The sequence below is a fragment of the Leptodactylus fuscus genome, chromosome 11 (assembly GCF_031893055.1).
Source record: "Leptodactylus fuscus isolate aLepFus1 chromosome 11, aLepFus1.hap2, whole genome shotgun sequence".
NCBI classification, from domain to species: Eukaryota; Metazoa; Chordata; class Amphibia; order Anura; family Leptodactylidae; genus Leptodactylus; species Leptodactylus fuscus.
The window spans coordinates 49,195,455-49,207,487 of record NC_134275.1 but is presented as its reverse complement, the minus strand read 5'-3'; the positions used below and the strand labels follow the sequence as shown (position 1 = coordinate 49,207,487).

Genomic DNA, 12,033 nt, shown 5'->3' with positions numbered 1-12,033 from the left:
AGGTCCTGTATCCTTACATCCTCCTATAGCTCCTGTATCCTTACATCCCCCTATGTGTCCTGTATCCTTACATGCTCCTATAGGTCCTGGATCCTTACATCCCCCTATAGGTCCTGGATCCTTACATCCCCCTATAGGTCCTGGATCCTTACATCCCCCTATAGGTCCTGGATCCTTACATCCCCCTATAGGTCCTGGATCCTTACATCCCCCTATAGGTCCTGGATCCTTACATCCCCCTATAGGTCCTGTATCCTTACATCCCCCTATAGGTCCTGCATCCTTACATCCTCCTATAGGTCCTGCATCCTTACATCCTCCTATAGGTCCTGTATCCTTAGAACCCCCTATGTGTCCTGTATCCTTACATCCTCCTATAGGTCCTGGATCCTTACATCCCCCTATAGGTCCTGTATCCTTACATCCCCCTATAGGTCCTGTATCCTTACATCCTCCGATACGTCCTGTATCCTTACACCCCCCTATAGGTCCTGTATATGTTCAGGGAACACCCGGCCGCCCAATGTCATGGGGCAACATCCAATACGTGGCTATCACCCAACAAAAGCCACCAACTGGGAAACAGGGAAAGGTCTGATGTGCAAACCTAAAATTTGGGAAACTGGTGTAGGGACATCTGGCAATGGGCGAGTCTCTCCCCGCTAAGTAGCATAAGGACAGTCCTGAAGAAGGATCGGGCTATAGAGGAAGGACAAGCTACTCAATCTACTTCTCAAAAAACTGCTGGAGAATCTGCCTAAAAGACCCCACCAAAAACTCTTTTTGTTTCTTCAGCCTAAACGTGTTTGGTAGACCAAGGTTTTGGCAATCTCGGCAGGATCGGCCAACCAATGAAGGTTCACCCATGTTCATTCAGCCTATGTGGGAGTCCATTATCATTGGGTATGTTGACGTTAAATATTCCCCAGTCTGTTCTCTCATTGGAGATGCCAAACGTATCCAAAATCATCTATCCCCCCCCCCCCCATGTTAGGAACATATCTGCTGAGCATTCATGTGCATGGGGAGGACAAGAAGAATAGCTGATGGCTGAATGAGAGTTTGGCCAGCAGCTATTTACGACCACGTAATGGTCGACCAACAAGGCCATGGTAAAGCTGGACCTATTCTAGGAGCCAAGTTGCCCGTATGCCTACAAAATTATTGCTGTTCTTGGTGCAAGATTGGAATATTTATGGTGTTGGTGCCAATGGAGATGGTTGGCCTCAAGAACAGTATGATACACATATATACTCCAGCTCATCTACTCTAGGGGTGACCACTTACTTGGCCATGTATGAACGATTTACAGCCCCAACAAGCTCAATCCAAAATGTCCTCACCTCTCTTCATGATACTACAACTTTCTGGGCTACCATGAATCCAGTTGTGACTCCGAGTCTTCTAGACTTTCCTAAGATCGAGTTAAGTTTCCCTGGCAAGGCCAAGGCATAAGGGCTTGTTGGCCTCCTTCCTGGCACCCGGCCCTATGGTCCAGGCTTGCCAGTGGGTTGAGCAGCCATACACAGCATGTTCTGCCTCTTACTCAAGCTCTAATGTGGGATCACAAGACGTAATTCCTACAACTTGCCAACAGCCTTTCTGCTCTCCAAGGATCGGAGATTATTCTGAATATTAAGATCAAAGCAAAATCAAAGTAAGTAATAAGAATGTACAGAAAGTCTAGAGGAGCCTTCACGGACATGAGGTCTACAGAGTGGCGCTGCCACCTCACCATATCTCCCAAGAGCCAAGCAATGAAGGAGCCTTGGTCTTACCTTCTCGATCTTGTCCAGCCAGCCCTTGTTCTGAGACAACTCAGCCATAAACGCCTGGTGCTTGAGCCATTTCTTGTGGAGTTTTTGAGTCACGTCCCGCGAGTTGTCCCGAGCCATCAGTGTTTTTTCGTTGATCCAAGCATCCAGCTGTGGGACACAGAGAGGTGGGTGAGAGTGAAGGAATCCATGAGCGCTCTGTGGGAAGGGGCTGCGAGAGTCCCCGATTCTACTTATGGAGAGTGCAGGTAGAGTACGGCGAGACCGCGGAGAGTTCCCAAAATTTCATTTTATGATGCATAATGGAGTAATAATATGGAGAGAGGACGAAATGATCAGAAAAGAGAAAAATGAAGAGACATCCAGCAAAGTGCGGAGAAAAGACAGTCAGGTGCAAAACTAAGGAGACAGGTAAAGAATGAAAGAGACAGAGGGGAGATGGAAGAGACAGATGATGGGTGGGGGGGATGACAACGTCAGACAGGTGAGACCGCAGTCACATATTACAGGTGGGACATAGACATAAGGCAAGAGACAGTCAGGGAAGAGGACTGGGAGACAGCAGCAGAGAACAGGAGACGACGGTGCAGACAGGTGAGAGGCATGAAGGTGGGATCAGGTACAAGACAGACAGATGGGGGGTCAGAGATGGAGAGGACAGGCCAGAGCCGATGGATTAATAGCAAAGCAGTGAGAGAGCAGTCGTGTGGAGAGGAATAAACAGGAGACTGCACGAGATGGAGCCGAGGAGCTGCAGAAGCTGCTGTCAGTGCATAATGTCCTGCGATGCTGTTTGGTGCAGTGAGATTTGCTGTCCCTGTGAGGGGTGGGCTGCTGGATCCCCGGCACAGGTCCTTCAGCTGGAGCAGGCGAGGAGCTCGGGGCCCCTGCGATCCTGACACATGCTCAATGCTAGTAGGTCCCCTCCATCCACAGTCAAGGTGGGCTGGTGGAATGATCCCACTGCAGTGAATGGATAGAGGGGGAGGGTCCTGCATGTGATGCGTCATCTCCCCCCACCCCTCTCCTCTGCTCCGGCCGCCTGCTCCAAGCTACACAAGTCACTCTGCAGAGCGGCGACCATCACTCCATAGATGGATCAGCACCCCGGACTATCCAGCCCATCATCTATCTATCTATCTATCTATCTATCTATCTATCTATCTATCTCCTAATCCATCCATCCATCTATCTATCTATCTATCTATCTATCTATCTCCTATCTATCTATCTATCTATCTATCTATCTATCTATCTATCATCTATCTCTCTTAATCTATCATCTATCTATCTCCTATCTATCTATCTATCTATCTATCTATCTATCTATCTATCTATCTCATATCTAATATTTATCTGTCTGTTTATAATCCATCTAATATCTGTTGATTCATTCATTATCTATCCATCCAGCTATCATCCATGTAATATCTATCTTGTTTATCAGTCTATTGACTGTTTTTCCGTCTTTCTATCTGTCCATCCATCTCTCTATTAAACATGGTGGTGATTATAGTTTATCATTCAGCTTTTCCAAGTCTCTGAACAACAAACCTCCCTATGTACATGTGATACCTCCTCAGATGTTGCGGACCCTCATGTGACCCCGGATGTGGACCCTGACATTAGTCTGTGTTCTGCATTGTGGCCCCTGTTTATATCGGTCCCAGTGATGGATCCCGGACCCTCCTGGCGCTGCAGTCACTGCTATGAAGGTGAAAAGAGCCCACATGAGTCTGGTATCAGCACCGAGGGGGGCGGAATATAGAAGGGGCAGTATAATGCACCTACACTATACAGTGCACGGGATCGGAGTCAGATTATATCACAAAGGCCTCGCTCCTCACACACAACCCCAAGAGCTAACATTCTGGATACTAAAACCCTCTAGCTCATGGGGACTTATCAGGCTGGAGAGGGAACATCTACTGTTACATGGCGGCCATTTAGATGAATGACAGTCTAGGAGATTGGGGAAATCCTCACTCCGAGGAGTCCAATGTTCTCACCAGACTCAGCCCAGTGAGCGCAAAGCTGTCCTGCCATTGTACATCTTATTAGGGGAATAGAAGAAACTCTGATATAGATCTTATCAAAGAAATCCAATCACATCTCACTACGTCAGGCGGAGTTACTGTTTATATTGAAGTCAATGGAGAAGAGGAGAAGGGAGAAAACACCTACAAAAAGCAAAACCTGCAACTCTGAGAACAAGGAAGCTTTTATGTCACTGCAATGTCTGCAAGACCCGAGTCTGCAAGTGCACAGAACAAGGCAACACTAGTGATGTCATAACCCTGGAAATATACATTAAAGATACGGCAGACATACAGCAGATATACATGGCAGTATATACGGCAGACATACAGCAGATATACGCAGACACCTCTCTGTGGATTCGCCGTTTCCACGCCGGAGAACAAGTCATTTGCAATGCTAAGTAGCAGAGGCCGATGCCCCGCAGGTAAGTATCAGAGCGATGTGAGAAGCCGAAAACCCCCCGAGGAGATGAAGTCCCGTCAGCTGCAATAAGGAGCCTCGAGATGACCAAGATAATCAGAATTACAAGAGCAGCACATAGAGTCGGGAATGGAGGAACGAGACTACAACTCTTATCATCTCATACAAGGATAAGATGATCTCTGGACACCCAACAAATACAGAAAGTCTAGGCCGAGCACAGAGATGAGCGGAAATACAACATGGTAGCCACCAACTGAGGACGGCAAAGGCCGGAGATACCAAACCAGCAGAGGCTCACCCGAAATATTACAAGCCATGAAAATACTGTGAGTCCTGCAGTATCACCCCACTAATAGACAAAGGCTTTCTATATGAGGGGGGGAGCAGGACTCACAGGCTCTATATGAGGGGGAGCAGGACTCACAGGCTCTATATGGGGGGGGGAGCAGGACTCAGGCTCTATATGGGGGAGGGGGGAGCAGGACTCACAGGCTCTATATGAGGGGGGGAGCAGGACTCACAGGCTCTATATGAGGGGGGGAGCAGGACTCACAGGCTCTATATGGGGGGGGGGAGCAGGACTCAGGCTCTATATGGGGGAGGGGGGAGCAGGACTCACAGGCTCTATATGAGGGGGGGGGAGCAGGACTCACAGGCTCTATATGGGGGAGGGGGGAGCAGGACTCAGAGGCTCTATATGAGGGGGGGAGCAGGACTCAGGCTCTATATGGGGGGGGAGCAGGACTCACAGGCTCTATATGGGGGAGGGGGGAGCAGGACTCACAGGCTCTATATGGGGGGGGAGCAGGACTCAGAGGCTTTCTATATGAGTGGTGGGGGGAGCAGGACTCACAGGCTCTATATGGGGGGGGAGCAGGACTCAGAGGCTTTCTATATGAGTGGTGGGGGGAGCAGGACTCACAGGCTCTATATGAGTGGTGGGGGGAGCAGGACTCACAAGCTTTCTATAAGAGTGGTTGGGGGAGCAGGACTCACAGGCTCTATATAGGTGGTTGGGGGAGCAGGACTCACAGGCTCTATATGAGTGGTGGGGGGGAGCAGGACTCGCAGGCTCTATATGAGTGGTGGGGGGAGCAGGACTCACGGGCTCTATATGGGTGGTTGGGGGGGAGCAGGACTCGCAGGCTTTCTATATGAGTGGTGGTGGGGGGGGCAGGACTCACAGGCTTTCTCTGAGTCCTGGCAATGGTTAAGAAGCTTTCTACAGTGTAACACTGAATGAAGTGACATTATATAGGAGTATACATTATACAGTATATACATCCCTGACCTTAGTGTTTCTCCCTCTATCATATCCTCACATTGGAGACATAGCCGTGTTCACGAATGCAATCTAATGAAAATAGAGACAAACTGCACCGCCCTCACTGACATTGGCATTTGCACGTTCCGTCCCTCTGACACTAATCTATATATAAGTGTAACTGTTTGTTTGTTAAATTTTGCAATGTCTGACTGTGACACCACGTCGACCATGTAGATCCCACACACACCTAGCCATCTTTTTGGATCAGTACAGGATAGACGGCATCTAAGAACCCTATTCAAGAAAAGTGCAAGGAGAAGGGAAAAGGTTCCTGCCTGGCCGAGTGCTTTGTGTCTTTATTCTCATGATCAACTTTCTTATGGGAAGAGCACCCCTCTTGTGCATGGGCCAGGCATGGTACTGCAGCTCAGCAACAGTCAATGAAAGGGATGGAGTTATAAAGCCAGGCACAGCTTAAGAACAAGAGTGTCCATAGTCCTACAATCCTAACCCCCCTATAATATGTGGTGCGGCCCCTCTACAGGCAGGACAATCTGATAATAGTCTGCGGGACCCCAGATAGCACCCGCCATATACTGGACATAGATGTCGGCACTACATCCCCTGTAATACATCTCTCTTATATTTGCAGCTCTCTCTCCCGTTTGGTTCCACCATAACATTATTTATTATTTTTGGGTACGGGGATCAGTAAAATGGGATGAAGGATCTGTTATTTGCTAATACATCACGTACATCAGGCCGGATTGTGCTGTCACCTGGTACTAGATACTGCCTGACAAGTCACTCCAAAGTGCAGACCCCACTATAGAGGACGGGATGTTCACCTCTCTTATGGGGCAGATGGCGGGGACAGGGGGGTTATCTATGTGGTACAGTCACCTATATTTTCACGGCAGGTTCAGGTCACATCACCTAAGACCCCAATATTTGGCTTATGCACCCAGAAAGCTCCAGGAAATGACATCAAACAGAGGATTGGCAGGTGTATGGCAGGTGTATGTCCCACTGTCTGTCCATAGATGCCACGTACACATATAAAACTAAATGCCCCATCTATAGGTGCAGCCTGGACCCAGTGACATAAACAGACCACAATCCTCCTTGTCTGCAGTAATCTTAGTCTCAGTGTACATTTACTGTATGTGCCTGACACCTTATAGCGGTATTCCACACACAAGGTTACCCCAATATCAAGTACAGTCACTATACAATGGAGGACGCTGTGTACGGGAAGTACTGAAGGGGCCGCAGCGATCACCCGGGCACTGACCCCTCCGAGACCTGCTGATCTGACGCTGCATAAACAGCCAATAAAGCCACAGACGTAAATGTGAACACATCTGGTATTGTGCCCTCCCCGCTGATTTTGGCAGCTGTAATCAGGGTTCTTCCCCCTTCATTGTGCTGCATTCTGGCTCATAGAGGGGTCCTAATAGGGCTATAACCTGGGGCCGTCTGCATGAAACAAACTTTATTAGCAAGGCTTTTACTTTGGTTGAAATGCTAATTCCAAGGTGCGGGGATTTATCTCACTGCTCACTATCACCACCTATGGACACGTCCTAATGAAACGCATCTGCATTAACTATTTAGGAAAACCCCAAACGCCCCAGTGAGCAAAGTGAGCAAGTCTTACCTCATTGCAGTCCTGCAGAAAGTGCTGCAGCTGGAGATGGTCCTTCAGTCGTTGCAGCCACTTCTGAGCGAGGGCGAAGTTCCGCTGACTCCTGGTGAACGACAATATCAAGAAGACATGAAGACTGTAATAAAGAAGCCGCCTCCTCCTCCCTGCGCTCCATTCAGTTCTGTGACCCCTTTCACTGCCAGGGCTCTTAGATTTGTTCCCCCCAGGGTTCCGGGGCAGATTCCACAGCTTTGGACAAATAAAACCTAAATCCAACATTTAAAAAATCCTAACACCCCCCCTCGACCCCCCACCTATATACACACACATAGGCGAGAATGTTGTTCCCCTCGTTTAATGACAGAAAACCCCACAATGGTCCCAGAAATAACCGGAATCTGACACAAGTAATAAATTAAAATTCTCTGAAAATGATGAAATAAAAGTCAGACTTTGCGTTTCGCTCCTGACACGGCCTGGACAGAAATGACGGTTCCCGTAATATTTTGTTGCACAACCTTTTGGGGCAATCGCTGCGATCAGACGACTCCTGTAACTGTCAATGAGACTTCTGCCCCTCTCAGCAGGGATTTTGGGCCCTTCCTCTGCCCCAGTTGTCTCGGGGGTGAAGGGTCTTCTCCAGACGACAGGTTTCAGCTCCTTCCAATAGGATTTAGGTGCGGGCCCATAGAAGCCCCTTCAGAATAGTCCAATGTTCTCCTCTTAGCTATTCTTGGGGGTTTAGCTGTGTGTTTTGGGTCATTATCTTGTTACAAGACCCATGACCTGCGACTGAGGCCAAGCTTTCTGACACTGGGCAGCACATGTCTCTCTAGAATCCCTTGATAGTCTTGAGATTTCATTGTACCCTGCACAGATTCAAGACCCCCTGTGCCAGATGCAGCAAAGCAGCCCCAGAACATAACAGAGCCCCCTCCATGTGTCACAGTAGGGGCATAACAGAGCCCCCTCCATGTGTCACAGTAGGGACATAACAGAGCCCCCTCCATGTGTCACAGTAGGGACATAACAGAGCCCCCTCCATGTGTCACAGTAGGAACATAACAGAGCCCCCTCCATGTGTCACAGTAGGGACAGTCTTCTTCTCAGGATAGGCTTCATGTTTCCGGCTGCGACCATAGAGCTGATGGGCCTGGCCAAAAAAGTCTTCCCTGTACATAGGACATTGTCCCAGAAGCTTTGTTGCTTGTCAGCATGGGGTTTGGTTATTACTTGTGTCAGATTCCGGTTATTTCTGTGACCATTGTGGGATTTTCTTTCATTACACGAGGGACCAATAATTCTATCCACGTGTGTGTGTGTATATATATATATATATATATATATATATATATATATATATATATATCCTGAAAGCAGGCACCCGCAGCATTGTCACAATGTCACTTATATAATGTATACGAGCAGGTGTCTGCAGCATTGTCCCAATGTCACTTATATACTGTATTAGTTACTAAAAGTGGAAACCAAACAAAAAGTTACTTGCACCAAATCTCCTAAAAGTAAGAGGTCATTCCTATCACTAAGGCATCTACCGGCATACACATATCTGTAGGAAATCACCTCTAGTATACAGTAAGCGCCCTGTAGTATACAGTATATAGTGAGCTCCCTGTAGTATACAGTATATAGTGACTCCCTCTAGTATATAGTGACTCCCTGTAGTATACAGTATATAGTGAGAACCCTGTAGTATACAGTATACAGCGACTCCCTGTAGTATACAGTATAAAGTGAGCTCCCTGTAGTATACAGTATATAGTGAGCTCCCTGTAGTATACAGTATATAGTGACTCCCTCTAGTATATAGTGACTCCCTGTAGTATACAGTATATAGTGAGCACCCTGTAGTATACAGTATATAGTGAGCTCCCTGTAGTATACAGTATATAGTGACTCCCTCTAGTATATAGTGACTCCCTGTAGTATACAGTATATAGTGAGCTCCCTGTAGTATACAGTACATAGTGAGCTCCCTGTAGTATACAGTATATAGTGAGCTCCCTCTAGTATACAGTATATAGTGACTCCCTCTAGTATACAGTTTATAGTGAGCTCCCTGTAGTATACAGTGACTCCCTCCAGTATACAGTATATAGTGAGCTCCCTCTAGTGGTAGATTTAGCTTTATATCCATGTTCTGCAGGGGATCTGGAGCTCTATATAAGGAAACCAGAGCTGTAAATCAGTAAAATATAGGGCATGTCCTATCACCCCAGCCCCGCCCCACTTCACCCCGGCCCTGTCCCATTCCACCCCGGGCCCCACCCTGATTCCCCCTCATCTTGGTTCCCAAGCCCCCATGTCACCCTAGTCATCCCTCATCCTGAGCCCCACATCACCCTGGTCCCCCCTCATCCCGGGCCCTATGTCACTCCGCCCACGCCACCCTCACCTCTTCTGAATAGCTCCGATCCTCTCCTGGACTCGATCAGCAAAGACATTTCCCAGTCGTATCAGGCTCTCTCCTGCGTCCACGGCCACTGCGACTTTCTGTGAATTCATCTCCATGGTGGTGAGGAAATCTTTGTGCTTCTTGATGGCGATTTCTACGCCCTCCACAGTATTAGGCAACTCAACATGAGCCAAAGCCGATTCCTAAAACCAGAAGAATCAGACGGTGAAGTTATAACAAGAGGCCGATCACAATCCGGATCTCTCAGACGCCCTCCTGGACGATGGATGGTTGTCATGGACAATTCCTTCTATTTTCCCTCACCCTCTGGTGCCCGATATTTGTGTCATTCCTTTGTACAGGCCCGGCGCCCATTCATGATGCTTGTAGGGTACTCAATGATGCCTCCTGCTGCCCCACAGACCCCAGCTGTGACTCCTCCCCCCTGACTACTCTATTGTTTGGACAATAACCCATCCAAAACCCTTCCCTGATGTCCCAAAAATGAAGGGATAGAACACGGAGCTGGCACTCGAGCCAGTCTGTACAACCGACATATGGAGGCAGCAAAGCAGAGGAGACGGCCAATATAACCCAAAACCTCACGTGCACGGCCAGGGCAGTAAAAGAGAACCCTAAAAGGGCAATATATATACACCCCATCCAGCACTTTACCACTATATACATATTAGCGGTCAGGACTGGTCAGGATCCGTCTCACCTGGTTGTTCAGGCACGCCTCCGCCTGCTTAACATCTCTCAGAAACAGGTGGAAGATGTGGGACTGGACCAGGACCTCCCGCCGGTTCTCCCACATCTGGATCAGCTTGTTCCATCCGACTTCCAGCTTCTGCAGCCACTGCTGGAGGGAGAGGTACGGGAGATCGGCCTCCTCCAAACTGAGAAGGTCGCTGACCGCCTGAATCTTGTTGTAGTCCTCCTCATATCTATTGATCTCCTCTTTCAGAGAGGCGTGAAGTCCCAGCAGCCTCTCGGCCTCCACGAGGTTGGACGGCAGCTCCTCAGCCGCGACCGCAGTTTGTGTTTTGACCAACCAGGTGAGAAAGTTGTCCAGATCCTGAATGAACTGCTGGAGCTTGCTGGCCACGGTCAGGGAGTCCTCACAGCCCTGTAAAGTCCTCTTCAGGGCCTCCCACTCCCCACTAATCTCCTCGAAGTGCACCAGGACCTCCATGGCCTGGGACGGGTGGCAGGTGGCCAGAACTTCTGCGTCTTGCTGCAGTTGGACCAGTTTGGGTTCCAGGGCCACCAATGCCGCCTCCATGTTGGAGAGCTTCCTCTGCAGGGCAAGCACCCCCCCTAGCTCCCCGCTGCCACATTGGGTGCTCTCCATGGCCTTCCTCTTCTCTCGGATCTGGGACTTGACCTCGGTGCATTCTAAGAAATAGTTCTGTAAGCGAAGGACGGAGGAGAGCTGTTCCTTCCTCTGCTCTACCAGCTCCACAATCCGGTTCCACCTGTCCAGACACAAAGCAAAAATGGAGAATCAAAGCCCCCAATAAAATACTAAAACAATTTTTGCCTGATTTTACAGATCTGGGAGGGCTCTATGATAGTCGGCGCCCTAAGGATACAAACCATCTGCAAAAAAATGTCCCTTTATCACGTCCATTGTGCCCCGGGGTCACCTGACTGGAGCCTTAATCCCCTAATAGTGACATTAAATGGGCAGAAACCCCCCAAAAATGTCCCTTCATCTCTTGCAGATTTTGTATATATGACCGTAATAAATATCCGCGGCCCCGGCGCCAGCACTTTGTGTACATTTAACCCTTTTATCCCCTCTCTCCCTCTTTCACAACCTCTTCTGTTATTTTTTTGCAGCGTTATCAGACCTTGGACTTTGTGGCCACAGAAGGTTTTATCATCAGATCCGGCCTCTGAATATTCAGGATTATCCAGGAGAATAAATCAGGGACTTCTCGTATTTTTTTACATTTTTGTGTTTTACATTTTTTTTATTTTTTTTTCGTTAACAAGGGGGAAAAAAGTCTATTTTTAGTTCTTTTTTTTTTTTTTTTCTGTAAAACAACTTAGGAGCATTGACCACAGCAAATGAGGGTCTGGTGCACCTATTCCCTTCAGTTAGGGGGTCTGGTGCACCTATTCCCTTCAGTTAGGGAGTCTGGTGCACCTATTCCCTTCAGTTAGGGGGTCTGGTGCAACTATTCCCTTCAGTTAGTGGGTCTGGTGCACCTATTCCCTTCAGTGGGGGTCTGATGCTCCTATTCCCTTCAGTGGGGGTCTGATGCTCCTATTACCTTCAGTGGGGGGTCTGATGCTACTATTCCCTTCATTAAGGGGGTCTGGTGCACCTATTTCCTTCAGTGGGGGGTCTGGTGCACCTATTCCCTTCAGTTAGGGGGTCTGGTGCACCTATTCCCTTCAGTTAGGGGGTCTGGTGCACCTATTCCCTTCAGTTAGGGGGTCTGGTGCAACTATT

General features: G+C 48.5%; 1 protein-coding gene across 2 annotated transcripts in view; it reads right to left on the bottom strand.

The window, feature by feature from the left end:
• The window catches only part of SPTBN4 (spectrin beta, non-erythrocytic 4), a 58,226-nt gene that overhangs the window by 28,699 nt on the left and 17,494 nt on the right, over positions 1–12,033 (bottom strand). For both annotated transcript variants that reach the window (XM_075259922.1, XM_075259923.1), the window contains 4 exons: positions 10,291–11,047; positions 9,570–9,772; positions 7,166–7,256; positions 1,779–1,925 (listed from right to left, as the gene is read on the bottom strand). In XM_075259922.1, the coding sequence (XP_075116023.1) occupies positions 1,779–1,925; positions 7,166–7,256; positions 9,570–9,772; positions 10,291–11,047 (1,198 nt within the window). The remainder of the gene's footprint in view (positions 1–1,778; positions 1,926–7,165; positions 7,257–9,569; positions 9,773–10,290; positions 11,048–12,033) is intronic.